Source organism: Equus quagga, chromosome 7, assembly GCF_021613505.1.
Source record: "Equus quagga isolate Etosha38 chromosome 7, UCLA_HA_Equagga_1.0, whole genome shotgun sequence".
NCBI lineage: Eukaryota > Metazoa > Chordata > Mammalia > Perissodactyla > Equidae > Equus > Equus quagga.
Window position 1 is genome coordinate 126643859 of NC_060273.1, and position 16290 is coordinate 126660148.

A 16290-nucleotide genomic window follows, 5' to 3' on the forward strand; every position below is an offset into this window, starting at 1 on the left:
TACTTAATGGTGAAAAACTAAAATCCATCCCTCTGAGTACAGGAACAAGACAAGGGTGCCCACTTTCACCACTCCTATTCAACACAGTACTGGAGGTTTTGGCTAGAGCAATTAGGCAAGACAAAAAAAAGCAGGAACCCAAATTGGAAAGAAAGAAATGAAACTCTTGTTGTTTGCAGATAATGTGATGCTATATATAGAAAACCCTAAGGAATCCAACAGGAAACTATTAGAAATAACCAACAACACAGGAAAGTTGCAGGGTACAAAATCAACTCATAAAACTCAGTTGCTTTTCTCTACACTAACAATGAACAAGCAGAAAGAGAAGTCAAGAATACAATCCCATTTACAATTACAACAAAAAGAATAAAATATCTAGGAATAAATTTAACCAAAGGGGTGAAAGACCTATACACTGAAAACTATAAGACATTATTGAAAGAAATTGAAGAAGGCATAAATAAATGGAAAGTATTTCATGCTCATGAATTGGAAGAATAAACATAGTTAAAATGTCAATACTACCTAAAACAATCTACAGATTCAATGCAAACCCAGTCAGAATCTCAAGGACATTCTTCATGGAAATAGAACAAAGAATCCTAAAATTTATATGGAACAACGAAAGACCTCAAATAGCCAAAGCAATCCCGAGAAAAAAGAACAAAGCTGAGGCATCACAATCTCTGACTTCAAAACATACTACAAAGCCACGGTAATCAAAACAGCACAGGACTGGCGCAAAAACAGACACACACATCAACAGAACAGAATTGAAAGCCCAGAAATAAAACCACACGTCTACAGACAGTAATCTTCAACAAAGGACCCTAGAACCCAAAATGGAGAAAGGAAAGTCTCTTCAATAAACAATGTTGGAAAAACTGGGTAGCCACATAGAAAAGAATGAAAGTAGACCATTATCTTACACCATACACTAAAATTAACTCAAAGTGGATTAAAGACTTGAATATAAGACCTGAAACCATAAAACTTCTAGAAAAAAATATAGGCAGTACACTCTTTGACACTGGTCTTAGCAGCATCTTTTCAAATACCATGTCTACTCAGGCATGGGAAACAAAAGAAAAAATTAACAAATGGGACTACATCAGACTAAAAAGCTTCTGTAAGGCAAAGGAAACCAAGAAAAAAACAAAAAGCCCACCCAATGGGAGAAAATATTTGCAAATCATCTATCTGACAAGGCGTTAATATCCAAAATATGTAAAGAACTTATATGACTCAATAACTAAAAACACAAACAATCCGACCAAAAAATTGGCAAAGGATATGAACACACATTTTTCCAAAGAAGATATACAGATGGCCACCAGACACATGAAAAGGTGTTCAACAACACTAATTATTAGGGAAATGCAAATCAAAATTACAATGAGATATCACCTTACACTGATCAGAATGGCTATAATTAACAAGACAAAAAGTAACTAATGTTGGAGAAGATGTGGACAAAAGGGAACCCTCATACACTGCCGGTGGAATGCAAACTGGTACAGCCACTACGGAAAACAGTATGGAGATTTCTCAAAGGATTAAAAATAGAAATACTATATGATCCAGCTGTCCCACTACTTGGGTATTTATCCAAAGAACTTGAAATCAACAATTCAAAGAGACCTATGCACCTCTATGTTCATTGCAGCATTACTCACAATAGTCAAGACATAGAAGCAACCCAAGTGCCCATCAACCGATGAATGGATAAAGAAGATGTGGTATATATACAATGGAATACTACCTAGCCATAAAAAAGACAAAATCCTTCCATTTGCAACAATAGGCATGAACCTTGAGGGTATTATGTTAAGCAAAATAAGCCAGACAGAGAAAGACAAAGATTGCATGACTTCACTCATATGTGGAAGATAAACACATGGACAAAGAGAACAGATTAGTGGTTCCCAGAGGGGAAAGGGGTCAAGGGGTAGGAAAAATGGGTAAAGGGGCACATACATATGGTGATGGATAAAAATCAGACTATTGGTGGTAAGCACGATTCAGTATACACGGGAACTGATAAATAATAATGTACACCTTAAATTTCACAATGCTATAAACCATTATGACCTCAATAAAATAAAAAATAATACATAATTCATTTAAAATTGAAAAACAAGTGGAGGGAGAAGATCCAAGATGGCGCCGTGAGTAGTCCTCTTTGTCTCTCGCCCTTCGAGTCTACAATTATTTGGACACTTATCGCTTGACAAAGGATATCCAGACAGCATCTCAGGACGTCTGAGACACCCACGCGACTATACATCGGAAGGCGGATGGACTTTCCTCCGGGAGGATGTGGAAATAGGTGAAAACTCTCCGACCCCGACGGGCAGCCTAGTACCCGCAAGCGGCTTTCTTCCAACGGACGCCCCCAGAGGATCTACACACATCTAGGGCAGGAGCGAGAACACAACAGAGGAGCGACGGTGGAAACAGGTGACCAGGACCCTACCTAAACCCCCCGCAATTACTCCTAAACGCAGAGGGAAACTTTGGAGTTGCACACCTGAGCCCACGGGGAGAGTCTCTCCCCGCCATTGGCGGGGAGACCCAGCCTGGTGCTCGGGGCGCCCGGAGGGTCCCAGAGAGAGACACGGAGGGCACGGAGGTCTCCCAGCTGCCGTTGCCCGCCCCGTGGGACTAGGGATTGCCGGAGATCTCGGAGAGGACCGGGGCGGGGGGAACTTTCAAAGGCCAGCTCTGCGACCTGGAGGGGAAGCGCCGGAGTTCCGCCAGGCAGCAGACAAAACTCTCTGTCTGCCACTAGCAGAGGGGCCACGCCCAGCATTCAGGGCTCCTGGCAGAGGCCCGGAGAGAAGCCCTGAGGGCGGGGCGACCCCCAGCTGCCGTTGCCCGCCCCGTGGGTCTAGGGATTGCCGGAGATCTCGGAGAGGACCGGGGCTGGGGGAACTTTCAAAGGCCGGTTCTGCGACCCGGAGGGGAAGCGCCGGAGCTCCGCCCGGGCAGCAGACAAAACTCTCTGTCTGCCGTTAGCAGAGGGGCCACGCTGAGCATTCACGGCTCCGGGAGAGGCCCGGAGAGAATCCCAGAGGGCGGGGCGACCCCCTAGCTGCCGTTGCCCACCCCGTGAGGCTAGGGATTGCCGGAGACCTCGGAGAGGACTGGGGCTGGAGAGAGTTCCAGAGACCCAGCTTAGTAGCCTAGGGGGAAACCCTACAGGCTCACAGCAGCCTTAGGGAAAGCCTCTGCACAGCACCAGTAGAAGGCACCCAGCCGCCAGCCACAAGGCTGGAAGACCCCAGGGCAAAAGCAGCATAGCTAGGTGTACTAACCACAGACTGTAGAAGATGCCAATAGCTCTCCTGCGACCCATAGAGGACAAGTGAGATTTGGTGGGTGCCGACAGCAACGGAGCGACAAATATAAGTGATCCCACCCCTGGCCGCTGGAAAAGCCCATAACACCGTTGCAGACCCCAAGGAGAGAGCACATCTAGGTGGGCTGCAACAGTAGGCACCTGCAGCCTGAAGCCCCCCTGTGACGGCCCCCACGGCAGAGGAGGGAATCCAAAGGGCCACTGTGGCTACAAAGAGGGGCCCAGGCCCAGTTAGCAACTACGGACAGGGTTCCTGGTTGGTGAAGTATAAACAGCTGCTCCCCCCACCGCAGCAGCTGAAACAAGTGAAAGGAGCAACTAAACTCTAACTCCATGAGGAGGCACAAATCAACAACATCAAGCAATATGAAAAAATACATTAAATCTCCAGAACAGAAAGAAAGTAACAAATACACAGAAAACAATCCCAAAGAAAATGAGATATATAACCTAAATGATGATGACTTCAAAACAGCCATCATTAAGATTCTCAATGAGTTAAGAGAGAACTCTGACCGACAACTCAACAAGTTCAGGAGCTATGTCACAAAAGAGTTTGATACGATAAAGAAGAACCAAACAGAAATTTTGGAAATGAAGAACACAATAGAGGAGATTAAGAAAAATCTAGATGCTCTGAACAGTAGGGCCGATAATATGGAGGAAAGAATTAGCAATTTGGCAATATAGAATTGTTGCAGGCAGAGGAGGAGAGAGAAGCAAGACTTAAAAGAAATGAAGAAACTCTCCGAGAATTATCAGACACAATTAGGAGATGCAACGTAAGGATTATAGGTATACCAGAGGGAGAAGAGAAGGAGAAAGGGGCAGAAAACCTATTCAAAGAAATAATGGCTGAGAACTTCCCAAATCTGGTGAGGGAGATGGATCTTCAGGTGACAGAAGCCAATAGATCTCCAAACTTTATCAATGCAAGAAGACCAACTCCACGGCATATAGTAGTGAAGCTAGCAAAAGTCAACGACAAGGAGAAAATATTAAGGACAGCCAGGCAAAAGAAACTAACCTACAAAGGAACCCCCATCAGGCTATCAGCAGATTTCTCAGCAGAAACTTTACAGGCTAGAAGAGAGTGGAATGATATATTCAAAAATCTGAAGGACAAAAATCTACAGCCGAGAATTCTCTACCCAGCGAAAATATCCTTCAAATACGATGGAGAAATAAAAACTTTCCCAGATAAACAAAAATTAAGGGAGTTCATTGCCACAAAACCTCCTCTTCAGGAAATCCTCAGGAAAACCCTCATTCCTGAAAAATCCAAAAAAGGAAAGGGGCTACAAAACCAAGAGCAGAGGAGATAAGTAGAAGGACAACAACAGAGAGTAGCTGTACATCAGAACAGATCAAACCATGGGACGAGAAACAAAGGAAACTGAAGAAAACCGGAAAACAAGACACAAAATGGGAGTGGTAGGCCCCCACGTCTCAATAATCACTCTAAATGTAAATGGATTGAACTCCCCAATCAAAAGACACAGAGTGGCAGGATGGATCAAAGAACAAGATCCAACAATATGCTGCCTCCAGGAAACACACCTCAGCCCCAAAGACAAACACAGACTCAGAGTCAAGGGATGGAGAACAATACTCCAAGCTAATAATGAACAAAAGAAAGCAGGTGTCGCTATACTAATATCAGACAAGGTAGATTTCAAAGCAAAACAGATAAAGAAAGATAAAGAGGGACAGTATATAATGATAAAAGGGACTCTCCACCAAGAAGACATAACACTTATAAATATATACGCACCCAACACAGGAGCACCAAAATTTGTAAAGCAACTCTTAATAGAACTAAAAGAAGACATCAACAGCAATACAATAATAGTAGGGGACCTCAACACACCATTAACACCAATGGACAGAACATCCAGACAGAAAATCAACAAGGAAATAATAGAATTAAATGAAAAATTAGACCAGATGGACTTAATAGATATATATAGAACACTTCATCCCAAAACAGCAGGTTACACATTCTTCTCAAGTGCACATGGAACATTCTCAAGGATTGACCATATTTTGGGAACCAAAGCAAACATCAATAAATACAAGAGAGTTGAAATAATATCAAGCATCTTTTCTGATCATAACGCTATTAAACTAGAAATCAACTACAAGAAAAAAGCAGAGAAAGGTGCAAAAATGTGGAGACTAAACAACACGCTTCTCAACAAACAATGGATCATTGAAGAAATTAAAGAAGAAATCAAATATTATCTGGAGACAAATGAAAATGAGAACACGACATACCAAATCATTTGGGATGCAGCAAAAGCAGTCCTAAGAGGGAAATTCATTGCAATACAGGCTCACCTCACTAAACAAGAAAAAGCTCACGTAAGGAACCTCAAACGACACCTAACAGAACTAGAAAAAGAAGAACAAACAAAGCCCAGAGTCAGTAGAAGGAGGGAAATAATAAAAATAAGAGCAGAAATAAACGATATTGAAACAAAAAAGACAATAGAAAGGATCAATGAAACAAAGAGTTGGTTCTTCGAAAGAATTAACAAAATTGACAAACCCCTAGCCAGACTCACCAAGAAAAGAAGAGAGAAATCACAAATTAATAAAATCAGGAATGACAGAGGAGAAATCACAACAGATACCAATGAAATACAAGAGATCATAAGAGAATACTATGAAAAACTATATGCCAACAAATTGAACAACCTGGAAGAAATGGACAAATTCCTAGACTCCTACAATCTCCCCAAACTGAATCAGGAAGAAATGGAGAATCTGAATAGACCAATCACAAGTAAGGAAATAGAAACGGTAATCAAAAACCTCCCCAAAAACAAGAGTCCAGGACCAGACGGCTTCTCTGGAGAATTCTACCAAACATTCAAAGAAGACTTAATACCTATTCTCCTCAAACTGTTCCAGAAAATTGAGAAAGATGGAGAACTCCCTAACACATTCTATGAAGCCAACATCACTCTGATCCCCAAACCTGACAAGGACAACACAAAGAAGGAGAACTACAGGCCGATATCACTGATGAACATAGATGCAAAAATCCTCAACAAAATTTTGGCAAACCGATTACAGCAATACATCAAAAAGATTATACACCATGATCAAGTGGGATTTATACCAGGGACACAGGGATGGTTCAACATCCGCAAGTCAATCAACGTGATACACTACATCAACAAAATGAAAAACAAAAACCACATGATCATCTCAATAGATGCAGAGAAAGCATTCAACAAGATCCAACACCCATTTATGATAAAAACCCTCAGTAAAATGGGTATAGAAGGAAAGTACCTCAACATAATAAAGGCCATATATGATAGACCCACAGCCAACATCATACTCAATGGACAAAAGCTGAAAGCCATCCCTCTGAGGACAGGAACAAGACAAGGGTGCCCACTTTCACCACTCCTATTCAACATAGTACTGGAGGTGCTGGCCAGAGCAATTCGGCAGGAAAAAGAAATAAAAGGAATCCAAATAGGTAACGAAGAAGTAAAACTCTCGTTGTTTGCAGACGACATGATCCTATACATAGAAAACCCCAAAGAATCCACAGAAAAACTATTAGAAATAATCAACAACTACAGCAAAGTAGCAGGGTATAAAATTAACGTGCATAAATCAGTAGCATTTCTATACACTAACAATAAACTAACAGAAAAAGAACTCAAGAACTCTATCCCATTCACAATCGCAATGAAAAGAATAAAATACCTTGGGATAAACTTAACCAAGGAAGTGAAGGATCTATACAATGAAAACTACAAGACTTTCTTGAAAGAAATAGGCGATGACATAAAGAGATGGAAAAACATTCCTTGCACATGGATTGGAAGAATAAACATAGTTAAAATGTCCATACTACCTAAAGCAATATACAGATTCAATGCTATCCCAATCAGAATCCCAAGAACATTCTTCACAGAAATTGAACAAACAATCCTAAAATTCATATGGGGCAACAAAAGACCACGAATTGCTAAAGCAATCCTGAGCAAGAAAAACAAAGCCGGCGGAATCACAATCCCCGATTTCAAAACATACTACAAAGCTACAGTGATCAAAACAGCATGGTACTGGTACAAAAACAGGTCCACAGATCAATGGAACAGAATTGAAAGCCCAGAGATAAAACCACACATCTATGGACAGCTAATCTTCGACAAAGGAGCAGAGGGCCTACAATGGAGAAAAGAAAGTCTCTTCAACAAATGGTGCTGGGAAAACTGGACAGCCACATGCAAAAGATTGAAAATTGACCATTCTTTTTCACCACACACCAAAATAAACTCAAAATGGATCAAAGACCTAAAGATTAGGCCTGAGACAATAAGTCTTTTGGAAGAGAATATAGGCAGTACACTCTTTGACATCAGTTTCAAAAGAATCTTTTCGGACACTGTAACTCCTCAGTTGAGGGAAACAATAGAAAGAATAAACAAATGGGACTTCATCAGACTAAAGAGCTTCTTCAAGGCAAGGGAAAACAGGATTGAAACAAAAAAACAGCTCACTAATTGGGAAAAAATATTTACAAGCCACTTATCCGACAAAGGGTTAATCTCCATAATATACAAAGAACTCACACTGCTTAACAACAAAAAAACAAACAACCCGATCAAAAAATGGGCAGAGGACATGAACAGACATTTCTCAAAAGAAGATATGAATATGGCCAATAGACACATGAAAAGATGTTCATCATCGCTAATCATCAGGGAAATGCAAATCAAAACTACACTAAGGTATCACCTTACCCCCGTTAGATTGGCAAAAACATCCAAAACCAAGAACGACAAATGTTGGAGAGGTTGTGGAGAAAGAGGAACCCTCATACGCTGTTGGTGGGAATGCAAACTGGTACAGCCACTATGGAAAACAGTATGGAGATTTCTCAAAAAGTTAAAAATAGAAATACCCTATGACCCAGCCATCCCATTACTGGGTATCTATCCTAAGAACCTGATATCAGATATCTCAAGAGTCCGTTGCACCCCTATGTTCATCGCAGCATTATTTACAATAGCCAAGACGTGGAACCAGCCTACATGCCCAGAAACTGATGATTGGATAAAGAAGATGTGGTATATATACACAATGGAATACTACTCAGCCAAAAAAAAAGACGAAATTGGCCCATTCACAACAACGTGGATGGACCTCGAGGGCATTATGTTAAGCGAAATAAGTCTGTCAGAGAAAGACGAACTCTATATGACTCCACTCACAGGTGGAAATTAGTATATTGAGAAGGAGATCTGATCGGTGGTTACCAGGGAAAAGGGGGGGTGGGGGGAGGGTACAGAGGGGGAAGTGGTGTACCCACAACATGACTAACAAAAATGTACAACTGAAATCTCACAAGGTTGTAATCTATCATAACATTAAAAAAAAAAAAACAAAAACAAGTGATCAATAAAACCATAACTTCTATTAAAAAGGCAGCAGTACCAAATCAAAGTCCTGTTCTCTGAAGGTGAAACGTTAAGTCAACCAACCAGTTGTTTAATTAGCACAACGTCAAGCGAAAATGGTTGACAAATTCCTTCTCCAAATCAGCTTCATTAATTTTCTGGCTCTGCTCATGAATGAACAAAATCAGGATGAATTTCACAGGTCCAAGTTTACACCAAAAACTCGACTTAAGGAAACTCAGGTAAAAAAGTTATTATCTTCCTGCTTTAGAAAGCAACACTTTAAGAAGCATCTCAATGCAAGAAGTCAACTATAAGAACTCAGGAATAAAGCAGTCAGATTAAAAGGACGTCATCAAAGAACCAGTCCGGGGCCTCAAGTCAAAGCAAAAACAAATTTAATGGACCAAAAAGTCAGAACATCAAGAAAAAAGATGAATTATTAACCATATCTTCAAGTCCAAAAGAGAAGTGAATTTTACCATTCAATCACGTAAACCGCTGAAGTGGTTTCTAAAGTCTGTGTCTCCTGACAAGATCACAGGTGCCCTGGTTTTGATCATACGTCAATCAACACCTAAATGTTACTGACCCATTTCCACATATACGACAAGGTTTTCATGGTACAGACAGAAATCTCTTACTTGAAATTTAACCATTTTTAAAGTAATTCATACTCTGTATCTGATTCACCATGAAACTTGCTTGGCAACTACAAAGGTGTTTAGGCTACTAATGGTACCTGGCTCTTCTGGAATAAAAAAGATGGACAAATACACATGCTTAAATTATTTACTTCATTTTAACTCCCAGGCAGAAAGGAACAGATGCAGTCACAAAGATTGTGTCTGGAAATGACCCAAACGCTCTGCTTTGCCAACTTGATACTGCTTTCATCTTTGAATTTTCACCTTTGAAGACCTGGCCTTCTGTCTCCAGCAAGTCCTTCTACATTAATCCTAAGTCTGGAGCAAAAGCCCCAGAGAGCACGGGCAGCAAAGACGGCTGAAGAGTGTGCCTGGATCATGACAACAGCAAGCCATTCCCAGGACACCTGGAGAGCAGCATTTGGTTGCCAACCCTGTGCATCTCTCAGACATTTTGGAGGGGAGGAAAGAAAAGGAACCGAAATCTTTTGCAAATAACATCTTCTACTCTTAGCCCTGACCTCACATAAATCCATTTTCATCTTTGAATGGAGGAAGAGAAAAAGACACAGAAGAAGACTGAACAGAAAAAGAGACGATAACGCAGAGAAGCGTAATACAGAACATTGGCGCAAGGTTCCAAAGTCAGAGTGACCTGGGTGTGAAACCTGGCTCTGCAGCTGAACAAGTTTAGATCTTTGTGTTGTATCTCGGCCAATCTGCTCAAGCATCATGAATCTCTGGTTTTCTCATCTGCAAAATGGGGTTAATAATACCCTCCTGGGTAGTAGTGAGGAATAAAAAAAGGTAAGTATGTAAAGCACTTAGCATGCTGCCCGCCACAGAGGAGGTGGTCCTTCGAACATCACTGAAGACAGAAGAGGGGAGGGGAGACAGGAGCCTTTCAGAGGAACAGTCTCAAGGCTTCAAAGAACAGTCTAAACTCACTCAGAACAAACGCCTCCTTCTCCTTATAATCAATCTGAAAATGCTTCTTGATCACCTACTGTATAATTAGCACTGTGCTTCATTCAGAAACAACGTGCCCTCGCCCTCCTCCTCACTCTCGAGGTGCAGCTCTGGAGACAGAAATCACACATGTGAAATACGTTAAAAAAATAACCTACGTGGTACTAAATCATTAAGTATGCCACATGTGGTGATGCAAGGGCTGCAGCAATTTGCAGAAGGGGCCCAGCGAGGGCTGACTTGCGGGGGAAAGTTTCAGTGGAGGTGGGGAAGGTGGTCGAGACATGAATGGACATTTAGAAGAGAGGGCATGTCAGGTGAAGAGAAGAAAATAAGCCCCAGCTCAAGTTTTGCCCTGGAAACACCAGCACATGAGCAGGGAGTTGTGGAGTGACAGAGCCTGCATTAGAGACAGGACAGGCAAAAAGCAGTAAGCGTAGGGACCATTTGAAGCAAAAATGGACAGGACTTTGGAATTTAATAAGGAAAATAAAAGACCAAGGTCTGCCTGTGTCTCTTTTGAATTTCTCGTTCCCTTCGGAGGCCTAGAGTGTTCCTTCCCACCTTCCTGGTATTTCTCAGGAGGAAGCAAAGTCATAGTCTTCTAATGGCCTTGACAGAGGCTGGCATCACCTTTCTCGATAACCAGGCTGCACAGGGCAGGGTGTACGGATGCAGCTCAGCTCAGGCCACATCCCAGCACGGCCCCTCACTAGGTGTGCGACCTCAGCAAGCAAACTACCTTTCCAGGCCTCAGTTTCCTTATCTGTAAAAGAGGGAGTAATTATGATACCCCTCTCACAGATTGTTGACAGGATCAGTGAATCAATAAATTTAATAAATTCCTTGATCAAGAAGTACTTAGAACAGTGCCTGGCACATAGGAACAAATCTACAAAAGTGAGCTATTGTCATTATTACTGTTATATCCATTACCTTTCGTCTTTAGCTGGAATAGAGCCATAGAAAGCTCAGAGTCATCTCACACAAGACCAAGGAGGAGGTATCCAGGGCTAACCCATCTTTGAACTGCAAGTTTTTCCAAAATTACCGCCAACAGGGATACTCCCAATGCAAGACCCAGACAATCCATGTCACACAGGAGTTGAGCCCATACCTGGCTTGGTGAATGGCCTCCATCCACTCTTTACCGTCTTGCTCCTCCTCACAGCGCAGCTCCAGTGGTTTCTGACCTTCGTGGCCAAAAAGAACAGTAAAGTAATACTGGAGAGAAAAACAAACAAACAAAGCTTAGTTTTACTTTTTTAAGCATGATAACACAATATTTCTCTACAAAGGGTATATGTTTACAAAATGCATCAGCATTATACAAATCATATTCATATTTCAAAATGTAATACCACTCCCAGTCCAGTTGGCAATGACTTTGCACCCAGAAGATACCAGAGGGTACATGTTAACACCCCTCAATAAGAGTCATCCCACAACATCTCATCAGATACAAAAAAGGTATTTGATAAAATTCTACACAAACATATGATTAAAATTCCTTGCAAACTAGAAAGTGAAATTTACGAACCTGAGAAAGGATATCTATGAAAAATTTACTACAAACATTTTACCTAATGGTGAACAAGCAACTCCCCTAAAATAAAAAATAAGAAAAAGATGGCAATTATCATCACTTCTGTTTACCAATTCTGTCTGGAGGGCAACATAGAAAGATAAAGTTAAAAAGGCACAAGAAATGGAGAAGGAAAAAGTAATTTTTCAGAGACTACATAATTGTCTATATTAAAAATTTGTGGGGCCGACCCTTTGGCCAAGTGGTTAAGTTCACACACTCTGCATTGGCGGCCCAGGGTTTCACCAGTTCGGATCCTGGGCGTGGACATGGCACCGCTCATCAGGCCACACTGAGGCGGCGTCTCACACAGCACAGCCAGAGGCACTCACAACTAGAATACACAACTATGTACTGGAGGGCTTTGGGGAGAAAAAGAAGGAAAAAAAGATGTAACCTTGACAACAGTTGTCAGCTCAGGTGCCAATCTTTAAAAAAAAAGAATTATCAAAAAAAATTTGTTGAAAACTTATTAGAATAAGAACATGCAACAAAATTGTTGGATATAAAATCAATACACAAAAATTTATTGTACTTTGGTACAGTATCAACAAACAGAAAACTTGATTTTGAAAACAGCATTTGCAGTAGCAAAGAAATATAAATAATTTAAGAATAAACCTAAGAAAATGTTTATCACCTCTAAAAAGCAAATTAATGTATAATTTCAGGGTATTCCAACAGAAATACCAAGAGGGTTTTTTTTTTTTTTTTGGTGGAATTTGACAAACTGAATCTAAAATCTGAGTCAAGGACGGGAGAAGCTTTCACCTTAAACAGTCCGCCTGAGGCTGGACATATTAATTACCGAACTGAGACCGTCTGGGAAGGAAACGTGATAGGAGAACATACTATTATATGAGGATGGTCAGAAAATACATCGGGCCTGCCCAAGACTTCACCCTGGGGCAGGAAAAGATCCAGCCCCACGAGCCGCTCCGCGAGGGGAACCGAAGACTAACGCAGAGGTCCTTCCGTTGTCCCGCCTTCCCACCCCACGCCAGGCTTCTAGGCATCAGCGTGACAGTTACACACTCAAACTTAAAACTAAAAACCTTCAGGACAATAATCCTGGAGATTAGACTTTTCAGCACAATTTTACCAAAAAAGGAAAACAAATGGCCAAGATACTTCTCAGGTTACCCGCGCATAAATCATCAGCCAATGGAGGGCTCCGGGTCATGCCTGTGAGATAATCCACCGCGCTTCCCCGCGGACAGGCCTGAGCCCCATAAATGACAAGCTGTCGTGAGTTCTTAAACCTCCTGTCCAGCCGGAGGACTAAATGCTATGAACATGGGGGAAATAACCTGATGAAAAGGTCACAAGAATGGGAAGAATTGAGTTTAGCCTGTATTCAATAAAGCTCCATTTAAATTTGAGAGGAAAAGAGTCGAAACTCAATAAAATAGCAAATCAGTGGCTTAAAGGGCAATCCTCTAAGTGATGGCATTTCAGTAACTGCTGGCTGCCACCCAAGCCCAGACGCCTGGTCCAGGGAGAGGAAACATTTAAGGAACCGGCTCAATCTATCGCAAGTCTGCAACCGGCACCTCAACAGCAGCTGCTGCTAGGGAACCCAATTAAAAGCCACCTTTAAAAGACAGAAAGGCAATTATATTAGCAGAGCACATTCAAAGGTTAGACCATGTCTCAGGCATAACAATGATGGAAAGAGTTTTGAGAAGTACATGTTACGTTTCCAGGAGTTTGCTTAATAAATTCAGCTGAACCACAAAAAATTAAACACTGCCTCTGCATGTACCTGCAGATTATTTGTTTTTAGCCACTCATCAAAGCTTTCTTTGTATCTTCTGGCCTCATTCTGATATGGACTCAGTGCACAATGGATCTCTGTCTCAGACCTGGGGCTTGAGGGGTCCCCTTGGGGATCAAAAGTAGCAGCAGAGACCCTAGATTACTCTGTGACCTCTCACCGGCTCCACTGTGGGAACCAGAAGGAATAGTCCCAAAGTACTGGGTCATCATGAAGTGCAAAAAATAACTGAAACGCTGATGATCTTGTTTATCTCTTTAAATTCAACAACTACAATGACAGTGAGTTTCTCTTCCTTCTCTCCCTGGATACTCTTAGCCATTCCCAAACTATTTCTCCAGGCAGATTCTCTCCCAGGCGCCAGCCCCATATCTGTCGCATTAGACAGCATTTCAATCATGTCCAAAATGGAACCCGCTCCTTACATTCCCTCCCGCTCTCCCACCCCCTAATGCTCCTCCTCCTACCCCTTGCCCTCACAACTCTTCCCTCTCCTCCTGTCTTTTCTCTGCCAAGTGCATCTTTAACCAAGAGTTGTCCAAACTAGGAACCCAAAGTCACCCTCAACTGCTCCCTCTCATCAGGTCCACATTTGGTTTCACCAGTGCTCCCTCCTAGGACTCTCTTCTGGCTTTTATAATCTCTCACCTAGATGACCGTAAGAGCTTTATCACGGGGTGACAGAGGCAACAGCTTTGAAATACCTTCCAATGGAAGTCCTTTTATCTTATATCTGGTCTCTCTCCCTCCTTGTATCGTTATTACAGCCCAAAGTGGGAGGTTAACGGCCCCTTCAGTAGGAGGACAGGATGACCTAGAGAAGTCTCAGTGAACTGGGAACACAGGGATAAGTGTAGAGAGGAAAAGTGGCAAAAGTAGAAAGAGAAAGCAGAAGGCAGCAGAGACACATATGGAACAGCTTCTCCCAACTTGGGGCTAAAATCTCAGAGAAGGGTGAGTTGTTAAAAGGGTTGATGACAAAGCCAAAAGCCAAGGAGCTTCTGTACCACTTTCTCTTTGGGGATCTAGAGGATGTCATCTCAAAGAATGTTCTCTTGCCCCACCCTCTACCCTCATGACAACATGGGGTGGTGACTCCATGGATGGTGACCATATCACGTAAATCAGTAAAATGAGTGTCACAGCAGTTAGGAAAGAAAGGGCCTAGGTTTCAGTTTGGCTATCCAGAGCCTCCCTGGCTTCTCAGTGGTGTGGATGCTCCCTCCCAAGTGTACTGTGGACGACTGTGGGGGGAAGGGCACTCTCAGACCTCAGGGCGGGCTATGCAGCTCCACGAGAGCCAAGGTGGAACCACATAAGCGAAATAGATAGGCTGTGACTGACCTGAGAGAAAATGGACCACAAATTACAGCAGCCACACACTTCAGCAAGAGATGCCAACAGATGCCCACAGATGCCCAAGGCAGAGCGAGGACAACACCAGAACCCAGTGGGTACTGGCAAGGACCCCCTAACCTCTGATATGTGCACACACACACACAAAACACTATCTCAAGAACGTGTGAGCCCCCACTCACTAAGACATCATCTCAGTGAAGCGCAGAGGGAAGAACAAATTACCGAAAGAGGACTTTCACATTATTGGAGCAGACTGAGTTTGCAACTCTCCACTAAATGCAGCTTCTTTTTTCTCCACTTATTAGTGTGGAGGGGGTGTTAAGGAGAAAGGTCAAATTTAGAAAAATATTTTCTTTGCACATCTAAGTGTAGTGAGGGTAAATCTGAGTCATTGCCTCCAGTCTTAGCCAACTCCCTCCAACCCAAAAATGTGGCCAGAGTCCTCTTTCTAAAAGATGAATCTGAGCTTTCATATCTGCTTACAAACACTTGTTGCTATTCTCAACCTCTGAGAGCAAATCTTATGCAGCTGAAAACACCCTTCACAAACTGGCTCCATTCTCCATTTTTAATCTTGTTTCTGCCTGTTTTCCTCCAGTGCACGACATGCTCCAGCCACATCAACCTACCACTCCCCCAAGAAGACAAGCTCTTTCCTCAGCCTCAAGCTACTCACAGCTACTCTGTGGAGTCGTCAGACCCGGGTGTAAATCCTGACTCGTCCAAGTAGTAAATCAAGTTATGAGACCTTGGGCAAGTCACATAACCGTTCTGAGACTGAGTTTCCTCCTGGGCAGAACGCGGACAATGATATAGACCTTATGTGAATGAACTGTGGACACACAGTGCCTGGCATCCAGTGGCGCTTAACAAGGGTTGATTCTCTTCTCTCTCAGTGTCTCTCTTCAACTTGACATTCTTCCTCATCCCAAGCCCCTTCTCCACCTACAAATTCTCACTGAACTCTCATGACTCATGTCACTGAAATTTCAATTCCTCTAAGGCACCTTCTGGTAAAAAGGAGTCTCTCTTTCTGGGTTTCAGTAACCCCACGCACACTCTAGTCACATCGCTTTAGAGTTGTCCATGCATGTGTCCCTTCCCTGCCAGCCTTGTCTTTTTGTACCCGTGATCCTTGCACTGTGCCAGGATCACATAAA

The 16290-nt window shown here is 42.4% G+C and overlaps 1 protein-coding gene across 5 annotated transcripts in view; it reads right to left on the bottom strand.

Moving 5' to 3' along the window:
• Positions 1–16290, bottom strand: part of RASGRF2 (Ras protein specific guanine nucleotide releasing factor 2) — a 220216-nt gene that overhangs the window by 155062 nt on the left and 48864 nt on the right. For all 5 annotated transcript variants that reach the window (XM_046668415.1, XM_046668414.1, XM_046668413.1 and 2 more), the window contains exon 2: positions 11527–11633. In XM_046668415.1, the coding sequence (XP_046524371.1) occupies positions 11527–11633 (107 nt within the window). The remainder of the gene's footprint in view (positions 1–11526; positions 11634–16290) is intronic.